The sequence below is a fragment of the Hemiscyllium ocellatum genome, chromosome 16 (genome assembly GCF_020745735.1).
Source record: "Hemiscyllium ocellatum isolate sHemOce1 chromosome 16, sHemOce1.pat.X.cur, whole genome shotgun sequence".
In the NCBI taxonomy this organism is placed as follows: Eukaryota; Metazoa; Chordata; class Chondrichthyes; order Orectolobiformes; family Hemiscylliidae; genus Hemiscyllium; species Hemiscyllium ocellatum.
The window spans coordinates 62,056,860-62,079,064 of record NC_083416.1 but is presented as its reverse complement, the minus strand read 5'-3'; the positions used below and the strand labels follow the sequence as shown (position 1 = coordinate 62,079,064).

At 41.0% G+C, this 22,205-nt stretch overlaps 1 protein-coding gene across 1 annotated transcript; it reads left to right on the top strand.

The window, feature by feature from the left end:
- Positions 1–887: 887 nt before the first annotated feature.
- Positions 888–21,502, top strand: zcchc10 (zinc finger, CCHC domain containing 10). Its single transcript, XM_060836882.1, has 4 exons — positions 888–934; positions 4,354–4,515; positions 16,368–16,406; positions 17,936–21,502. Exons 1-4 carry the CDS (start codon positions 894–896, stop codon positions 18,189–18,191), a joined length of 498 nt encoding a protein of 165 aa, XP_060692865.1. The 5' UTR covers positions 888–893; the 3' UTR covers positions 18,192–21,502.
- The last annotated feature ends 703 nt before the right edge of the window (positions 21,503–22,205 follow it).

Sequence of the window (22,205 nt, the reverse complement as noted above, 5' to 3'; positions counted from 1 at the left end):
CCACAAAAGACCCAACTACCCTATGAAATGGCCTTGCAAATCACTCAGCTTAAAGGCAATTAGGCAACAAATACTGGTCTAGCCAATTATACAATCTATGAAAGAATTTTAAAAACTGCATTCATTGCTCCTCAAACGCAGAAGTACTCTATGTCTGCATGCAATAAAACCTTGACAATATTCTTAGGCATGAATTGAATAAATAACATTTGCACTACACAAGTGCCAGGAAATTACCATCTCCAGCAAGAGAAAATAAAACCATCGTCCCTTGCTATTCAATGTTCAAGAAGAAAGTTCATCTCATTTTCTCAAGAACAACTAAGGTTAGGCAACAAATACTGCATAGCCTCCCGGAACAGAAAAGCAGCACAACACAATTTAGAAATGACCACATTCAGGTCAAATCCGAAAACGGAACTTTGATTATGATCCTGTCCCAGTGTTAACTGAGTTTGTAGTTCTTTCCTGGCACCCAAATAAGTGAAAAATAAAGAAAACCTCCTAAACTCAACACCAACAATTAAGCCTGCTCCAGAACCGTATAACAACATTTCTGGACAGGTTGATTAGAAAATATGTTTCTTTAAATAGCACTCAATCCCAATATTCAGCCAACTCTCTCCAATCCCTCAATAGACAAAGTGTGCATAGCATGATACAAAAGCAGTTACAAAACACACACCAACACTGTGGGGACACTAATCGAAGAGGACATAGACAGAGAGGATTGATTTGAAATGCGTTGGTAAGATAGGATATAAAGGTGAGAACAGTACTCCCCAGTGAGTAGAAGTGAAATCAGTTTTGGTGGATGTTCAGGCCTATAGGGTTGCTCAGGACCTTCAGGGCTGTTGCTTAGTGACGGACCCGATGCATTTCGGGAAACCAAGATGGCGACGCCTATGCACAGACTGATCGCTCGCAGACAAGCGTGAGTATTCAGCTTGTAGAACGGCCAATGATTTTTTTTTATCGAGACTGAAATGGCTGCTTTCCAAGGGTTGGGTAGATGGGTTCGAGGTTAAAAACTGCGTCGGCGGGAGGGCTGAAGGTGTCAGACAGGTTTCATCTTCAGCCCAGGGCCTCGGAGATGCTCCAGCCACAAACACCAGATGTTTCCTATTTGAAATGGAGAGTGGTTAAATTCCACAGGCGGCGAGAAAGGACGCCAAGACTTCGGGGAGGACTGTTGTTGTAAAGAATATTTCAGCGGTGAAATTTATCCGAACATTACAAAATCGGTTAAATGTGAAAGCACCATGCATAAGTAAAATGTATTTTAAACACCCAGTAAGCGAGTGTCATCCCAAATTAGGCTTTGTAAGTCTTTCTGATTTTTATTAAAACAAAATCTGATTTAAGTCAGTTTTTAACGTTTCCTATGATTATTTCGAAAATCTTCAATGATATCCACAAAACCTGCAGGTCATTAAAAACAAACTTAAGTCTTGTTAGTTGGACTAGAGAAAGTGAGGACTGGAGATCAGAGTCGAAAGTGTGGTGCTGGAAAAGCACAGCAGGTTAGGCAGCATCCAAGGAGCAGGAAAACTGATGTTTCGGGCATAAGCCCTTAATTGGGCTTATGCCCAAAACGTCAATTCTCCTGTTGTTTGGATGTGCCTGATCTGCTGTGCTTTTCCAACACCCCACACTCAACTCTGGTTAGTTGGACACGTTTTAAGGGGCTCATGGGCACTCTTGTATTAATTATAAGTAACTGTTTTAGACTTTTTGAAGTGCTCACAACATAATTATATATCAGAGTGACCAGCTTAGTTTTGCTCATCCAAGAATTTTAAAAAATAATTCCAAGCATTTTGTTTTGGCTTGCACATTTTATTTTTTTCATGTATTCATACAATTTCTTTTTAAAACATTCCAATCGATGCTGGTTCTTTGTATAAAAAAAAACTTACCAGTGTTAAATTTATCATCTAATTTGACTTGTGTTCTGATATACTTTAAAGTACAATCCAAACCTTTTAATATTCAGAATACTTCACAGTCATCTTTCAGGTTTTTCTGCAGGATAAAATGCCCAGGATGAGTTATAGAGTCATACAGTAAGGAAACAGACCCTTTGGTCGAACTTGTTCTCGTTGATCAGATATCCCAATCTGACTTTGTCTCATTTGCCAGTATTTGGCCCATACCCTTTAAACCATTACTATTCATACCATTCAGCCACTCCATATAACTCCGATCCATTGCACTGATATCTTAAATTCCATCTTTCTCAGGATGCAGTCTGAACTAAGTATTTGGTAACTTAATCTTCATTCCCTCCTACTTACTTCAGCTATGCAGTTCTGTATTCACTTTTTTGTTTGCTGTTCCACATTGGTTGGACAAGTTCAATGCTATGTCTACTAAGATTCTGGTAGCTGTCTTCATTCATTTTATTTGATATTTCACACAAAAGTATCACAAATGTTATTACCTGTTTTCATGTTTACCCTTACTATGTAATTTCAAAGTTGCAGACTTTGATTCTTTTGGATTATAGATATTGTTGTTGGGACATTTGACTAATTTGCATCAATTTTAGGATGACATTAAGCTAAATTATATACAATAGTCACATCAAACTGGTGCTGCGGGAGAGGTGCTCAATGTAGAGGAGTAGATCAATATTTGTATCTACTGTGATATGTCAATTCCAACAAGCACCTGTTGTTTTACGTCCTCAGTTGATCTCTTTTAGTTCACGTGATTTATTCCGGCTTGCCACAATTTTCAACTGTTTCAAGTAAAATTTGAAATCCCTTTTGGAAACTCATTAAGGATTTCTATAATGCATTTGGAGCTATCAATTCCTCTAAGATTAAAGAACCTGTTCAGCCAAGAATTTCTTTTTGAGACTATTATTGTTTACTAGATTTTTAAAAAAAATAATCCTCAAGCTTGCTTCTGTCAACTGATTCCAATATTTTACATCAAATGTAAGGAAAACTGATGTGTTTTGACTGAAGTTGGATGTTGGAATACAACAAAAACTTTCATCTGTATTAGCATCTTTATGATTAGCAGCGTAGAAAAGCAACCCAAGACATTTCACAGACACGAGGAAAAAATTAGATGTTGAAGCTGGGAATACTTAGATTTGAATTTTTTTCCGGCCAAAACCAGGGAAAGGCAGTCCTCCTGACTTGACGATCAAGGAAGATCATTGGACAAGAATCCACTATTTATATACCTAGTGCAATTCAGTTTCCTGTCAATGGTAACCTCCGGGATGTTGATAATGGGGGCTTTGATGGCAATGCCATAAGACACAGAAGTGGAAGTAAGGCCATTCGGTCCATCAAGTCCACTCTGCCATTCAATCATGGCTGATGGGCATTTCAATGCTATTTACCTGCGCACTCCCTGTAGCCCTTAATTCCTTACGAGATCAAGAATTTATCAATCTGTGTCTTGAAGACATTTAACGTCCAGTCCTCCACTGCGCTCCATGGCAATGAATTCCACAGGCCCCCACTCTCTGGCTGCAGAAATGTCTCCTCATTTCCATTTTAAATTGACCCCCTCTAATTCTAAGACTATGCCCAGGGATCCTCATATCACCACCTGTCGGAAACAAATTCCCAGCGTCCACTACTTCTAAGCCATGCATTATCTTCTAAGTTTCTGTTAGATCTCCCCTCAACTTTCTAAACTCTAATGAATGCAGTCTCAGGATCCTCAGCCATTGATGGCATGAGGCAATTACTAGATTTCCTCTGTCTCTTTCTGGAGTTGGTTGTTGCATGGCAGTTGTATGGTATAAATGTTATTGGCCATTTTTCAGCCCAAGCCTGGAAATTCTCCAGGATTTGCTACATTTGGACATGGATTGCTTCAGTATCTGAGATGATGGCAATGGTGCTGAACATTATGCAATCATTAGTGAATATCCCCACTTCTGACCTTTTTATGTAGGGAAAGGTCATTGGTAAAGCAGTTGAAAATGATTGGGTTGAGAACAATGCCTTGAGCAACTCCAGCAGAGATATCCAGAGCTCAGATGATTGCCCACCAGCAACCACAACTGTTTTCCTATACACCAGATATGACTCCAACTACCAAAGAGTTTTTCCCCAGATTCCTATTTACTTCAGCTTTGTTAGGGCTCCTTGATGCTACATCTGATCAAATGAGACCTTGATGTCAATGGCAGTCACTCTCTCACCTCAGCCCTGAATTCCATTCTTCTGTCCATGTTTGAATCAAGGATGTAATGCGGCCAAATGCTGATTTGGCCTTGGCAGAACCCAAACTGGGTATTGTTGAGCAGGTATTTATTGATAGCACTGTGGATGATGCCTTTCATCAATTAATCCATTGTGTACCCTGGTTTTTGTGCTTTAGAGAAGCTAATAAACAGCACGTTCGATGTCAGAAATGTTTAGAATATGGCCATTGGACCTATGAGTGCACTGGAAAACGGAAGTATCTGCACAGACCCTCAAGAACAGTGCAATTAAAGAAGACTTTGAAAGAAAAACAAAACAAACTCGCCTTGCCACCAAGGTAAGTGTGATTCCATACTAAAATCTGGTTTGAATGGCTTAGTGGACAAATAGTGTGTGGAGGCCTGAGCATGTGAACCAGAAAGATCCTACTTTGATCCCTAGTCTGCTGCATAAGAAATTCGAGTAGGGGAAGACTGTACGTCCTGTCAAGTATGCTCCGTCATTGATTGTCTCCACATCCTTAAACTGTATCCCTGCTTTCTAGACTATCTATTAAGGAGAAACAGCATCTTGACATCTGTTCTGCCCCTTGATAAGCTTCAATGTTTCTTCTAAATTTAATAGGGTATAGATCCAATCTAGTAATTCTTTACTGCACTGTGTTCAATGCAATAGCCTGCCTTCAATATGGAGACCAAAATTGCACACTTTGTCTAGGTATAATTTCATCAAACACCTATACAATTGTAGCGATACATCTTTGTTCTTGTATTCCAATTCCCCTGTAATAAAGGCTGTTATTAATTACCTTAATTTCCTCACTGTCTTTGCTTCTAAGTTACCCCCACCTTTATGGAGGTGTAACCTGTTCTTTGTATTGCAAAGGCAGTCACAAAATATTTGTTCGACCACCATGATACATGGAACAATTCAGTGGGGAGAGAAATGAGAAATATAGTCGTAATTGAGGATAGTATTGGTAAGGCTTGGACATTTGTTCTCTGTGGTTAGGATTGAGGATCTGAAGGCTATTTTGCCTAACTGGTGCCAGGGTTCAGGATATCTCATCTGGAACTTGGAGTGCGAGGGGAAAAAAAAATCTAGTTGTTGTGAACCACGTGGGTAGCAACAATATAGGTAAATGAGGAACATGTTTTGCTGAGGGAATAAAAGCAGTTAGGGGCTAAATTGTAAAGCAGAACCAAAAGGTAGTCATCTCTAAATTACTACACGAGCCATTCACTAATTGACACAGGGTCAATGAGATTTAAGAGGTGAATGCAACAGTCAAAGATTGGTGTGGGAGAAATGGGTTTGAATTTATGGGATATTGACATCACTACTGGAAGAGAGAGCTGTTCCAGTGAAACAGGTTGCATTGGAATCATCGAGTAAAAAGTGAGGTCTGCAGATGCTGGAGATCAGAGCTGAAAATGTGTTGCTGGTTAAAGCACAGCAGATTAGGCAGCATCCAAGGAACAGGAAATTCGATGTTTCGGGCCAGAGCCCTTCATCAGGAATGAGGAGAGGTTGCCAGGCAGGCTAAGATAAAAGGTAGGGAGGAGGGACTTGGGGGAGGGGCGATGGAGATGTGATAGATGGAAGGAGGTCAAGGTGAGGGTGATAGGCCGGAGTGGGGTGGGGGCGGAGAGGTCAGGAAGAGGATTGCAGGTTAGGAGGGCGGTGCTGAGTTCAAGGGAATCGACAGACAAGGTGGGGGGAGGGGAAATGAGGAAACTGGAGAAATCTGAGTTCATCCCTTGTGGCTGGAGGGTTCCCAGGCGGAAGATGAGGCGCTCTTCCTCCAACCGTCGTGTTGTTATGTTCTGGCGATGGAGAAGGGAATCGACTGAGATTCCCATCATCTCCCAGACCATCCATAACCTCATCACCTCAGATGATCTCCCATCCACCCCCTCCAACCTCATAGTCCCACAACCCCTCACCGCCCGTTTCTACCTCCTGCCCAAAATCCACAAACCTGACTGCCCCGGCCGACCCATTGTCTCAGCCTGCTCCTGCCCCACCGAACTCATCTTCGCGTACCTCGACACGGTTCTGTCCCCTTTAGTCCAAGAACTCCACACCTACGTTCGCGACACCACCCACGCCCTCCATCTCCTCCATGATTTTCGCTTCCCCGGTCCCTGACTCCTTATCTTCACGATGGACATCCAGTCCCTGTACACTTCCATCCCCCATCACAAAGGACTCAAAAGCCCTCCGCTTCTTCCTTTCCCGCTGCACCAACCAGTACCCTTCCACTGATACCCTCCTTCGACTGACTGAACTGGTCCTCACCCTGAATAACTTCTCTTTCCAATCCTCCCACTTCCTCCAAACTAAAGGAGTTGCCATGGGCACCCACATGAGCCCCAGCTATGCCTGTCTCTTTGTAGGATATGTGGAACAGTCCATCTTCCGCAACTACACTGGCACCACCCCCCCCACCTTTTCCTCCGCTACATCGATGACTGTATCGGCGCTGCCTCGTGCTCCCACGAGGAGGTTGAACAGTTCATCAACTTTACCAACACCTTCCATCCCAACCTCAAATTCACCTGGACTGTCTCAGACTCTTCCCTCCCCTTCCTAGACCTTTCCATTTCTATCTCGGGCGACCGACTCAACACAGACATCTACTATAAACCGACTGACTCCCATAGCTACCTGGACTACACCTCCTCCCACCCTGCCCTCTGTAAAAACTCCATCCCATATTCCCTATTCCTTCGTCTCCGCCGCATCTGCTCCCAGGAGGACCAGTTCCAATACCGTACAGCCCAGACGGCCTCCTTCTTCAAGGACCGCAGATTCCCCCCAGACGTGATCGACGATGCCCTCCATCGCATCTCCTCCACTTCCCGCTCCTCTGCCCTTGAGCCCCGCCCCTCCCACCACCACCAAGACAGAACCCCACTGGTTCTCACCTACCACCCCACCAACCTCCGTATACAGCATATCATCCGCCGTCATTTCCGCCAACTCCAAACGGACCCCACCACCAGGGATATATTTCCCTCCCCTCCCTATCAGCGTTCCGCAAAGACCACTCCTTTCGTGACTCCCTCGTCAGGTCCACACCCCACCAACCCAACCTCCACTCCCGACACCTTCCCCTGCAACCGCAGGAAATGCACAACTTGCGCCCACACCTCCTCCCTTACTTCTCTCCAAGGCCCCAAGGGATCCTTCCATATCCGCCACAAATTCACCTGCACCTCCATACACATCATCTATTGCACCCGCTGCACCCGATGTGGCCTCCTCTATATTGGGGAGACAGGCCGCCTACTTTGCAGAACGCTTCAGGGAACACCTCTGGGACGCCCGGACCAACCAACCCAACCACCCCGTGGCTCAACACTTTAACTTTCCCTCCCACTCCACCGAAGACATGCAGGTCCTTGGACTCCTCCATCGCCAGAACATAACAACACGACGGTTGGAGGAAGAGCGCCTCATCTTCCGCCTGGGAACCCTCCAACCACAAGGTATGAATTCAGATTTCTCCAGTTTCCTCATTTCCCCTCCCCCCACCTTGTCTCAGTCGATTCCCTTGAACTCAGCACTGCCCTCCTAACCTGCAATCCTCTTCCTGACCCCTCCGCCCCCACCCCACTCAGGCCTATCACCCTCACCTTGACCTCCTTCCACCTATCACATCTCCATCGCCCCTCCCCCAAGTCCCTCCTCCCTACCTTTTATCTTAGCCTGCCTGGCACCCTCTCCTCATTCTTGATGAAGGGCTCTGGTCCGAAACGTCGAATTTCCTGTTCCTTGGATGCTGCCTAACCTGCTGTGCTTTGACCAGCAACACATTTTCTGCATTGGAATCATGCTGAGACCAGGTTTTGGAATTACATATTGAAGTGTAATCCTCCTTTTTGTTTCAGAATGGTAAGTAGGAAGGAAAATGAGATGGTGTAGCTTTGTGGAATTAATTAAGAATCTCATGGTAAAGGACCCTCAAGTGAAGAGTGATCTTAGAATGTGAGAATTTCAAATTTAGTTTGAGGACAAGAAATTGGAGTTCAACACTAGTATTCTCTAGTTAAACAAAGGTTATGACGTAGTCATATGGACAAGTTTGGATAATCAGCATTAAAGTCAGAATAAGTGGTTCTTTTATTGATTGGGAGGATGTCATTAGTAGAATGCCATTGAGTTCAATTCTCCATCTCCAGCTGTTTACAATCTATTTAAATGGCCTGGCTGCAGGGATAGAAACTATTATAGCCAGATTTGCAGACGACACTAAAATAGGTGGGATTGTAAAAGTAAGTTGCAATAAAGAAATAATAAATTTTACAAGTGCATATGGATAGGTTATGCGAATGGGCCAAAATTTGTCAAATGGAGTTTAAAGTGGATAAGTGAGAGGTTATCAGCTGTGCAATCATGTTCAGTGGTGGAAATAGCCTCTTTATTGAGCATCCAGAGTGGCAAAGTTCAAGGCAGCAATGAAATCCAAAGTAAAGTTTTACAGTCACCTCTTTTATACACTGTTTTTATATACATTGAACTTTTAGCACTATGATGTATCTATTTTACACAGGTTTGCGTGACATCTGCCCTGGAGAAGCAAGAGATTGTTTACACACTTTCTAAATGCTGGCTGTTACTCCAAATGGGATTAGAATGTGTGACCAGTCTGAGCTTGCATAATTAAGAGGTGTTAGCCCTTTTGTCTTTTAAAGTTAGTAATCTTAGTAGAAATGAAATTAAATCAATGGTAAGAAATGCAGTAGTCAGATTGTGTAGAATGTGTGTGGATGGAATTGAGGAACTACAGTGGGTAAAAAGCCCATACTTGGAGTTATGTGCAGGCCTCAAAACAGTAGTCAGGAGCTGGGGCAAGAGATACACCAGGAGAAAGAAAAGGTGTGCAAGAGAGGCAACATTACAGTGATGATGGGGGATTTCAATATGCAGGTGGACTGGGAAAGTCAGGTTAGTAATGGATTGCAAGAGAAGGCCATTTGTGTAATGTCTATGAGATGGCTTTTTAGAGCAGCTTGTGGTGATGCCCACTAGGAAATTGACAATGTTGGATTTAGTGTTGTGCAATGGGGCAGACTTGATAAGAGAGGTGAAGGAACCCTTAGGAGGTAGTGATCATAATAAGATTGAATTTACTCTGCAATTTGAGAGGGAGAAAATAGTCAGAAATAACAATATTACAGTAGAATAAAGACAACAACAGAGACATCAGGATGGAGCTGAACAGAATTGACTGGGAGAGGAGGCTATCAGGAAAGACAGCGGAACAGCAATGGCAGGAGTTTCTGGGAGTAATTCAGGAGACATAGCAAAAATTCATCCTGAGAAAATAAGAAACATGGTGCATGGAGGATGAGACGATCATAGCTGACGAGGGAAATGAGGGACAGCATAAAAGCAAAAAGGAAAGCATATATTGTGGTGAAGGACAGTGGGAAATGAGAGGATTGGGAAGTTTACAAACACCAACAAAAAAAAGGAGGGAGAAAATAAATATGAGGGTAACCTAGCCAGTGATATAAAAGAAGACTATAAAAGTTTCTTTAGATATATAAAGAGCAAAAATGGACATTGGGCCACTGAAAAGATGGCACTTAGGGTATAGTAGTGTGGAACAAGGAAATAGCTGAGGAACTGAATAATTGCTTTGCATCAGCATTCATGGTGGAAGGCACAAATAATATTCCAAAATTTCAAGAGTGAGGGGGCCAGAACGGAGTATGGTGGCCATCACCAAGAAGGGGCAGCATGGTGGTTCAGTGGTTAGCACTGCTGCCTCTCAACACCAGGGACCTGGGTTCAGTTCCCACCTCGGGCAACTGTCTGTGTGGAATTTGCACAATCTCTGTGTGGAATTCCTCCGGGCGCTCCGGTTTCCTCCCACAGTCTAAAGATGTGCAGATTAGGTGAATTGGCCATGCTAAATTGCCCGTAGTGTTAGGTGCATTAGTCTGGGGTGAATGTAGGAGGGTGGGTTGTACTTCGGAGGGTCAGTGTGGGGTTGTTGGGCCGAAGGACCTTGTCCACATTGTAGGTAATCTAATCTAGTCTTAAAAACTGAATGACCTGAAGGTGGATAAATCATCTGAGCCGAGAGGTCGAAAGAAGATAGCTGAAACAACAGTGGAGGTGTTAGTGGTGATCTTTCAGGAATAACTAGAGGACTGGAAAATCATTAACATGACACGACTGTTTAAAAAGAGAGTAAGGCAAAAGATGAAAAATTACAGTTTAATTAGCTTAACCTCGGTCATTTCTGAATACGTGGAAGTGTATGGTAAAATAGGGCAAAGTCAGCATAGTTCCATCAAGGGAGGTCATTCCTGACAAATCTGCTAGTTTCCTTGAGGACGTAATGCACAGGTTAGACCAAGGAGAGCCACTGGTTGTTATCTACCTGGACTTGAAGAAGGCCTTTGACAAGGTACTGCACAGGAGGCTACTTCTGTGCAAGGTAAGGGCCCATGTTATTAGAGGCAAGGTGTGAGGTGGATAGAACATTGGCTGTCTAGCAGAAAGCTGAGAGTAGGGATAATAGAGTTTTTCTCAGGATGTTAGCCGGTGACTAGTGGTGTTCTGCAAGGATCAGTGTTGGGACCACGACGTTTCACTTTGTACATTAACAATCTAGATGAAGAAACTGAGGGCATTCTGGCTAGGTTTGCAGGCGGTACAAAGAGAGGGAGCAGGACAGGTCGTATTGAGGAGGCAGGAGGCTGCAGAAGGATTTGACAAGGTTGGGAGAGTGGACAAAGATGTAAAAGATAGAGTACAACATGGGATAGTGTGAGGTCATGCACTTTGATAGGAAGAATGAAAGGGTGAACTGTTTTCTACATTGGGACAAAACTCAGAAGTCTGAAATGTAAAGAGACTTAGGAATTCTAATCCAGGATTCTCTCAAGGTAAATTTGCAAATTGAGCCAGTAGTTAGGAAGGCAAATGTAAAGATGGCATTTATTTTAAGAGGATTTAAATGTAAAAGCAGGGATTTACTTCTGAGGCTCAAAGGCTCTGGTCAGACCACATTTGGAGTATTGTGTGCAGTTTTGGGCGGCACGGTAGCACAGTGGTTAGCACTGATGCCTCACAGTGCTAGAGAGCAAGATTTAATTCCTGCCTCGGGCAGCTGATGTGTGGAGTTTGCACATTCTCCTCATGTCTGCGTGGGTTTCCTCTGGGTGCTCCGGTTTCCTTCCACAGTCCAAAAATGTGCAGGTTAGGTGAATTGGCCATGCTAAATTGTCCAGTGTTAGCAGAAGGTGTAAATGTAGGGGAATGGGTCTGGTTGGGTTGCTCTTCAGGGGGTCGGTGTGGACTTGTTGGGCTGAAGGGCCTGTTTCCACACGGTAAGTAATCTAATCTAATCCAATATCTCAGGAATGATGTCCTGCCTCTGGAGTGTGTTCAGAGGAGGTTCACGAGAATGATCCCAGGAATGAATAGCTTAACATGTGAGGAACATTTGAGGATTCTGGGTCTATGCTTGGAATTTAGAAGGATGAGGGGGGAATCTAATTGAAACTTACGGAATACTGAATGAGCTGTTCAAAGTGGATGTTGGGGAAAATGTTTCCATTGACTAGAACCCGAGGGTATAGCCTTCAAGTAAAACTGAGACAAGGAGAAACTTCAGCCAGAGAGTGGTAAATCTATGGAACTCATTGCCACAGAAGGCTGTGGAGGCCAGGTCATTGAGTATATTTATGACTGAGATAGGCTCTTGATTGTCATGGGGATCAAGGGTTACTGGGAGGAAATGGGAGAACGGAGTTGAGAAACTTATCAGCCATGAGTGAATGGTGGAGCAGACTTGATGGATGGAATGGCCTAATTTGTGCATCTATGTCTTATGGTCTTTATTGTCTAAGTAGTAGACCTATATGATCTAAATTAGTGAGAAATTATATGTGTGCTAAATAAAAAATAGAGGCTATATAAACTGGTCGTAACTAGGTCATGAGATTTAATCTACTATTGCCGTTATTTGACAGTTCCCATGCAGGCAGTTTCGCGGAAGTGCTTAATATGCATTTTAAAAAGTATAAATCTGCATGTTAGTACCAGATAGTAGTCCCAAGTAAAAGTTAGATTAGATAGTACAGTGTTACAGAAATAGGTCATATTTAAGGAAATTTCAAAAAGATAAAAAGCAGCAGACTGTAGGGACATGCTGATGGAGGAAACTGTTTGATGTCCTGCAGCCTATTCAGGTCCTGAGAGATGGTTACTAAGGGCAAATTGATATTTTAATCTTTCCATAATTTCGAGTGATGGTTAGGATGGTGTTGTTCTGAGTAGGTTACAGTATTAACACTTATTAAGGAGTAGCCTTTGATACAGAAACAGGACTAAACACTGCTTGCAGCATGGGGCTAATAAAAATTGAAAGGTGTAAAGAAACAGTATAGGGCTGGCAATCTAGGAAGGAATGTTTAATTTAGTTTATCTTGAAATAGTAAAATATACTAGAAAAACATCATTTTATGAATAAATGAATAAAAATGCAGTATAGTAAACATAGAACACTTATGGAGAAACTGAGGACTGGAGATGCTGTAGATCAGAGTCTAAAGGTGTGGCGCTGGAAAAGCACAGCCAGTCAGGCAGCATCTGAGGAGCAGGAGAGTTGCTGTTTTGAGCATAGTCTCTTCATCAGGAATGTGGGGGTGTGTGTCCCAAGGGGGCTGAGAGATAAATGGGAGGGGTTTGGTGGTGGGGAGGAAGATGGCTAGGAATGTGAATGGGGGGGGGTGGGGAGATGGTGTTAGGATGAAGTGGATAGGTGGGAAGGAAGATGGACAGGGTGGACAGTTCAAGAGGACAGTGCAGAGTTGGAGGGTTGGACCTGAGATAAGCTGAGATCACCACTTTGCGCCTGCCACTCCTTTTAGCTACAGCTTCCCCCCCCCCCCACCTGCAACCTCAGTCCTGAAGAAGGATTACGGTTACACCCAAAACATCAACTTCTCCACCTTCTGATGCTGCCTGGCTTGCTGTGTTCTTCTAGCCTCCTGCCGGACTATTTTAGAGATTAGTTAAGAATCCAACAAATTACAGTGGGGTAATGGTGATAGATCAGAGTGGAAGGTGGATTGGATAGGTAGCTGAAAATGTGTTGCTGGTTAAAGCGCAGCAGGTCAGATTCCTGAAGAAGGGCTTATGCCCGACACGTCGAATGTCCTATTCCTTGGATGCTGCCTGACCTGCTGCGCTTTTCCAGCAACACATTTTCAGCTCTGATCTCCAGCATCTGCAGATCTCACTTTCTCCTCGAGGATTGGATAGGTAGGACACTTCAAGAGGGCCATGCCAGGTTGAAGGGATGGATCTGGGATAAGGTGGAGGAAGGGGAGATGAGGAAACTGGTGAAGTCAACATTGAGTCCGTGTGGTTGGAGGGTTCAAAGGTGGAAGATGAGGTGCTTCCTCTCGTTGTCGAGTGCCTAGGATTTGACGGTGGAAGAGGCCCAGAACTTGCATGTCCTTGATGGAGTGGGAGAGGGAGTTTAATGTTCGGCCACAGGGCAGAGGCGTTGTTTGGTGCATGTGCCCCAGAGATATTCTCTGAAATGTTCGACAAGTTGACATCTTGTCTCCCCAGTGTAGAGGAGACCACATCAAAAGCAACGAATACAGTGTTGGATGGTCAGGAAAATCTCTGCCAGATGTGGTAAATGCAGGGAACAGTTCGCCGAGCATTGCAGCTGGGTCCGCAGGGACTGACCGGCCCTCCCAGTCACCGCACGTTTTAATTCCCCTTCCCACTCCCTTTCCGACATGACCATCCTTGGCCTCCTCCATTGCCATAACGAACCACGCCGCAAATTGGAGGAACAACACCTCATCTTCTGCCTGGGCAGTCGACAGCTCCGAGGACTCAACATTGAGCTCTCCAGTTTCAAATAACCTCCTTTCCCATTCCCAGCCCCTCCCCATCCCTTCCATTCCTTCCTGCCACCAACTTGATTCACTCCCAGGTGTATCCCATTGACCAACCAGATCGTGCCTTCTACCTGTCTTCACCTATCCCCACTTCACCCTACCCCTGCCACCCCCTTTATCTGCAGTACCCCGTACAAGCAGCCCTTCTTGCTGTGTTCTTCCAGCCTCCTGCCAGACTATTTCGGAGAGCAATTAAGAATCCAACATATTACAGTGGTCCAAGCGTCACATGTAGGTTACATCAGGATAAGGACAATAGATGTTTTTCCCCTCTAAATAGTACTAGTGAATCAGATGAGTTTTTAATGATAGTTTCATGGTCACCATTATTGAGACCACCTTTCAATTCCAGAATTTTAATTGAAGAAAGCAGCTTATAATGTTGCAAAGAATAGTAGTCAGTCTGAAGATTGAGAGTTTTTTTTTCAGAAACCAGCAAAGACCATTCTACATTGTCCCATGAGAGAAAACATCCTCTCTCTGTCTACTTTGTCAATCCCCTTGAGCTGCAATTAAACGTTCTCTCATTCTTCTAAACTCTAGATTACATGCCTTCTAAACTCTAGATGAAACTGCTCAATCTGTTCTTCTCTAGTTGCCCAGTTATAGGAAGGATATTATTAAGCCGGACAGGGTTCAGAAGAGATTTACCAGGTTGTTGCCAGGAAGTTTGAGTTATAAAGAAGGCTGGGACTTCTTTCATTGGAGCATAGAAGAATGAGAGACCAGCTTATAGAAGTTTATAAAATAATAACAGGTATAGATAAAGTTAATGGTAGTTGTCTTTTTCCTAGGATGGGGAATTTCAAGACTTAGGGGGCACATTTTTAAGGTGAGAAGAGAGAGATTTAAAAAGGGCATAAGGGACCTTTTTTTTTTCTTTCACACAGAGGGTGATTGGCACGTGGAATGAACATCCTGAGGAAGTGGTGGATATGGGTACAATTATAACATTTAAAAGATATTTGAATAAGTACATGAATAGGAAAGGTTTGGAGGGATATGGAGCAGGCAGGAGGGACTAGTTTAGTTTGGGATTATGTTCAGCATGGACTGACTGAACTAAAGGGTCTATTTCTGTGCTGTATGACTGTATAAGACAAACCTCTTACCTTTGGAATCAATCCAGTGAATTGCACCTGAACTGCCTCCAATACAACTACGTCCCTTCAAAATGTTGTGTACTCTGGAATATTTATTTATCAACCTTGATTACTGCATGATGATTGGAACTAATTTGTTCACTTCTCAAAGATTGAGGGAAATTGATAACCAAGGGAATATTAGGCACACTATAATTGAATTTTGTAACCTCAAACTAGGGAGGGAGGCAGTCAACTAAGGTTTACACTTTTTTATTCATTAATGGGATGAGGGCATCATTGGCTCGACTAGCGTTTACTGAACATGCTTAATTGCACAGAGGGCAGTTAAGAGTCAATCACATTGCAGTGGGTCTGGGGTCACATGGAGGCCAAACCAGGTGAGGACAGTAGTTTCCTTCCTTAAGAGATATTAGTGAACGAGCTGGTTTTTTTCCAACAATCGACAGTGGGTTCATTGTCATCTTCAGGCTCTTAATTCCAGATTTTTATTGAATTCAAATTCCCACAATCGGCCATGGCAGGATTCGAACCTGGGTCCTCAGAAAATTACCTGGACCGCTGGATTAACACTCAGTGATAATTTATCCGTTGAAGAACTGTGCATGTACCAGTTTCAGCATGGCTATGAGATTGGCTGTAGGTTCTCACAAACATTGTGCACTGGAAAGTTCTGGGTTGCCAGGGAGTCATACTGCAGTAAAAGTTATTCACTTCTCAGGAGGTTTGGGGGAAGAAAATGCTATTAAGAACTCCCTACAACCCTAAATATTTTTGATGACAAAGTCCAATTTTTTAAATGTATATTTGTTTTGAACATTGTGGTCTTTCTCAACAATAGGGTACATTGTGTTTGTCTTTGCTCGTGCTCAAATAGATTGAATCTTAAAATTGGCTTTTGTGTATGTGGATTTTATAGATGCAGTTTTCAAAATAAATTTAGCTTAGCTGGTGCAGGGAGGAATTTTTGAAAAGTATAAAATTGTTATCATAAATTTTAAGATAGTAACACTGTCAGAAAAAATAAACTTTGCTTCATAGTTTGCAGAATATAAAATATCATGCTTGTATACACCATTAGGAAAGGTATCATTTATAAGTCTTGAACAATTTTAGTTAATTTATTTTTCTTTAAACAGTGGACAAGGAATTACAGAAAACAAGATGAAGAAGAAAAGGTAAGCTTTTGAGAATTGCAAACTTATTACGGTTGCTGAGTACTTTTTCCAAAATATCCCTGCTCCTGTCTATCCTATCAGGACTTCTCAGCACTCCTCTCATCTCTCCAGTACCAATAGTACTCCAGTTCCAAAATACCTCTACGTACTTTAATATTGCGAATTTACATTAGCTTTTCTCGATCCTTTCGCTACAATTATCTGCCAAATGATTGTAATACCTGGAATTTCCACTCCAAGCCAAGTTCCAACTGACTTTTTTTTTCTACAATAATGCTATTTTCTATCATCTGCTATTCTCTATAATTGAATAGAACTGCATATCCAAGGAAGAAGAGGAGTCTTGAACCATGCAGTGACCAGAACATTATCACTGAGAGGAACAGTGAAGAAAGGGAGGAACAGTCGTGCTAGCATGAAATTGTTAGAACAATACTAGGGTGAAATGAACAAGTGTGGAGTGGGGTGTTACAGGCAACTGTTGTGCCACCTTGAAATGTATACTGTATACAGAGCTATGTCAAATGTCAGGTGTTTTTTATTCCCCCAGAAGAATAAAGTGTCAACTTCTGCAGTCAGTGCAAATTTACACTCCACATTCAAAAGAAAGTTGGTTAGATTTCAAGCTAAGATTGAGATACTGTACATTGAATAGGTGAACTGTTAGGTGATCTCATTATCAGTGTGGTCATCTGGAACTTGTTTTGTTCAAGTTTCAGCTTTAAGGAAAGATATCCTTAAGTTATTTTTCCCTTGTAGTCAGTTCTGCTATAACTCGGTGGTTCTGTTCTTGTGCAAGCCCATATTTTAAGAAAATTGTGGAATAGTAGCACCATTTAAACTAATGGGGCAGGAATCATGTTATAACACATACATGCTTTAAACGTTTGCGCTTTAGCAACAGTATCTTCAATTCGTCAATTGCATTATAGCGCATACGTGTTAATGAAATGTGTTATAGTAGAATGACTTATAATTGGTTTTTGCCTTTCTTTTCTGCTCACTTTCTCTCTCAGGTGAGTGGGAGCACTGGGTTGATGATTCATTAACAATGCAAATATTTTGCAAATTGTTATGTAGAGCTGTTTGTGCATTCTGACAATGTTTGTTTCAAAAGGCTTCAAAGCCAATTTAGACACTAGCATGATCCCACAAATGACAATTAGTTTTAAAAAATGATTAGTGTTTGTTGGGTATTGGTGGTCATCACATGAGCAGTTATATGATTTCAAAGCTATGACATGCAGGTCTTAGATTGCCACCACTTGTGGTTAACTGTATAGTCAACATAATATACAGTTATCTGTTGAATTAGTAGAATTTCCCCTGTATCAAGCAACTTGATATAATTTGTGTTGTTTAAAGTTGTTTGAAGAATTTCTACCAAAATGAATGGCAAAAAAGGAACACAGACACAACAAGAACCCTGCCTCTAATGCATGTACAGTATGAAATCCACTCGAGATTTTACATGACCTGTTATATAATGAAGGAGTTAATTGTCTTGTATATTCACTCTTCATTTCAAGGCCTCAGAGTGTTAGTAGCAGCAGCAGCAGTACTTCATCCACTGATTCATCTTCAGATAGTGAAACATCATCCAATTCCTCCACATCAGAGAGCAGCAGCAGTGACGATGAAAGTTCTTCAACTGACAGCTCCTCATCATCCTCAACAACATCATCCAGTGAATCATCTTCCTCTGATTCAGATTCTGACTCTAGTTCCAGTAGTAGTATTAGCAGCTCTGAGGAAGAGCCACCAAAAAAGAGGCGGAAATCGTGACATTGTGACTTTGATTTGTGACAATTTCAAATCAATGATTTCTTTCATTCAAAACTCTAGATGTATTCATTTTAAGGCACTTAAACCAAGAAACTAATTTCTCATATTTGGAATTCACATAGACAAACTATTGACCAGATGTGCAGTACGTGGCCAACGCTTGTCTGCATATTTGATCTGTGGTCCTTTTCCTTTAAAAGTGTATATATTTTTCTCTACAGTGTACATGGTGTTTCTGTTATCTGAACTCTAGTAATTTAGGGGGAGAACATGCAGACACCAAAGTAGTCAGCTATCAAAACTGTAAGAAATAAATCTCTGGACTGCAGAATCACCACCAGACAGTAGGCTAAATGGCCTCATTTATTGGTCGATCCTTTGAAAAAGTTATTCACTTGGTTCTTTAATCTGTGCTGTTTTCTATTTGTTTTCTTTTTGGATGTTTATCTGTTTCTCTTTAAATGTAGTTATGGATTGTCCTTCTATCAGTGTTTATTGGTCTATTTGACATGTAAGCGAATGTATAGATATTAAAAGAAAAATTGCCAAAGTTTTCCAATTGTTCTTTAAGTGGTTAACTTTAAATTGTTGATTTGTCGGTTAATGGAATTAATTTTTCTTAATTACCTGATCAAAATTTTTTAAATGAATGGATTCCTGAAATCTGAGATAAAACTAAACATATCAGGGAAAAATCTCACCAGGATTGGTAGCTTCTGTGTTGCAAGAAAAATAAAGGTAATGTTTCATGTCTATGACCTTTCATCAGAACAAGGAAAAGTTACAAATGTCAATAGGTTTTAAGCAAGAGATGGGTGGGGCAAGGACAAAAGAAAGATCTGTGAAAGGGTGGAAGACAGGAGAGAGCAAATGACAAAAGAAGTAATCCTCCAGATGCTGATGGGGCACACTTTTTTGATTCTTTTCTTGCCTCATCGCTATTCCCTTTGACCCTGGAGATCTGACTTTTCTGACAATCCGTGCTGTCTATCACACACCTTCCTTTTGTCATTGTCCAACTTTCTGATTTTTTTTCTCTCTCTCAATTTTTTTTCCACCATTTCTTATTTACAATAGTATTCTCATCCCCATGATTCTTGTTTCCTTTTCTTGTTGTTTTAAACCATAAATACATCAAACAAAAATGGACATGAGGCTGTTTAATCACCATTTTGAACTAGAATCAGTGCATTTTTCCCCTCCTTATTTAGCCGTAAAGGTAACAGGTATTAGAAATATTTTCAGTTGTCCATAGTGAATCAAGCACTATACAGTAAAGAAAAATTGAATGTCTACATTCAGAGAGAAATAGAACTTCATTTATAACTAAACAATCAATTAGCTGCCTGCAGAGGTATATTGAACATAATTTTCCATAAAGTGTCAATTTTTAAAAATGATAGCATTTTAAAATTAAATAATTCCAAACATGGCCATCCTGAATTTCAATGCTGTGACTGCGCTCCTTTTAAACATAATATATTTACCTGCATTTTTAAGTATTTCACCTTGTTATTCATGCTTCCTTTGTACACTGTTAAAGATCAATGCCTTGAGTAGTGTGTTGACCAATGCTGCAGGTAAAACAAACATCTAGTATAATAGTTCATACAAAGATATCAAAACATAATTACAGCCACAAGGTATGGCTGTATATTATATGTTTGAATACTGGAACTTAGTGTTTTCATAAAAGTACTATTAGTTTTCATAATCTGAAGTATGATGTGAGCACAGAGGTTTATTTTAATCGAACGTTTTTTTTTTCAATGTTTCTTTTTTAGTAGGTTTCTCCTCCATGTCCTTATGCTCTGTCTCATTTGTATCCTCTGCATCTTGATATATTTTTGCCAAGATGGAAAATATTTATCCTGTCTCATTTCTGTGCCGCATGAAACAAACTTGGGTTTATGATTTTACTCTTAGTTGCTGTTGGCCAGCCTCCTTGAGTTAATGGCTCCCTTTAGTAATACTCCTGTGGTCAAAAACTCCGGTGAATTACTGATACTAATCTATTTTCTCCTATTCCCTGATTGTGCTAAATTAGCATCTTAATGTAATAATGCTAATTTGGCCTAGTTTTCAGGATGCTATTTGGCCTTGCAAAATGTTCTTGGATTTTATAACAAAGAGTCATAGTTTAAGTGATTTTCAATATGCATAAATTTGGGCACTTGTATGATGCATTATACATCAAATTAAGACAGAAGTCTGTTTTCATTTACATTGCTTTGTATAAAGTTGGTTTGTTATAATTTGTAAATCGCTGAAAATTTACTATTTAATCTACCTAACCAGTTTGATGAAATGATCTATTTCCTAACTCATTATTGAAACCTAAAAATGTTCAAAAGTATTAAACTTTAACTAAGATAATTGCTTCACAATTTTCCATAAATATGTGCGTATTTTACAGGACTTATTTTGAAGCTGCCCAGCTCCCTATTCTTGGGAGCAGCCTTGTCTCTGTTTTGCCATGTAGCTGATTCTTTTCTGCCAAACTGTGTTGCTGCATGCTTCGACAAGTAAGGTGTGTTTTTGCAAAATTCGTTTTCTTTATTCTGTGCAGTTTAGGCATGAGAATGTGTCACCAGCAGCGAAATTATGAAGAGGCATGAAATGTCTTGTCATTGGTGTGATTTGAATCATTACCTTCTTAAGACCTGAATACTGAAAGCTTCTGTATATAATTATTATATGAAAATATTGTATTTTTACATTTGCTTTTGTGAATTTATGCATTGAGAATTTTAAATCTCTTTCTCTAAAATATTTCCTCTTGCATGTTACAGTACCTTGGCTGCAGCAATCTTTTGTGAACTTTTGACAAAGTTAACACTATGCCCTGTTGAGCCTGAACAGAGTGTTCATAGGTTATAAAATTGGGTAAAGGGAAACAGTAGGCAACACAAGCCAAAATTATTCTATTCTTGAGCAACATTGTTCTTGGAACCATTGAGATGGCCCCACATCTTGTCTGTGTCATCCAACTCAACACACTCAAACGAACAATCACAAGATCATTTTAATTTAAACTGCTTCATTTTACAGTGTAGTGAATTTATTGACTCATTCAAGCAGTGTATGAAAGCAAATGTTTTAAAATAGTTTATACTTGCTTTAGTTTTTGGTGATGTGGGCCCTTTTTTAAAATCATTGTATATCATGTTTGTATTATCTTTAAATGGAGGGACAGCCTATAACTTATTTAAAGCACTGTGCAGTAAAATTTCATCAACATTGGCTTTTTTTTGTATGTTACACTGTTTGTCTAAATCAAATTTTCATATTTATATAAATCTTTTAAAAAGTGTTTCCAGTATTTTAGTATGATGTGGGTTAAACATTCTAAAACCAATTGTTACTTGTGACTGTATTAATTAAAATTTATTCCCTTTTCTGCTTTTAAATAAAAATATTACAATATGAATATCCTGGTATAATTCTTAAAACAGAATTATAGAAAGTACATTGGACCCTTGCTCTTCAACTGAAACTCAAAAACAAGGAATCTGCTTTTTATTCTTTCATTAAATGTTGGCAGGGCCAGCACTTCTTGCCCATCTCTAAATGTCATAAAGGTGAAGATTTTTAATTTCCTGAACCACTACAGTCCATCTACTGCAATTAGATCTACATTGCTACTGAGAAAGGAGTTGCAAGATTTTGATCCTGTGACACCAAAGTAAAGACAATATAGTTCTCAGTCAGGGTGATGTGTTGTCTAGAGTCAAACATGAGTGTTCCATGTCCCTGTTGCCTTTGTCCTAAGTGGCAGAAGTTGTAGGTCTGCAAGGTTCTGTTAAATGACCCTTAGTAAGCAGTGCATTTTTCATCGAGGTACGTTCTATTGCCATTGTGCCTTAGTGGTGAAGGGATGAGTTTTTAAAGTTTTGGGTGAGATGCTGATCAAACACTGTTCTAGATACATATAAATGCAGGAACTTCACAAATAGTTCAGTAGAAACCTAAACTGAAAGCCTGCCCAGAGATATCTCCATTTGTCTTTGAGTG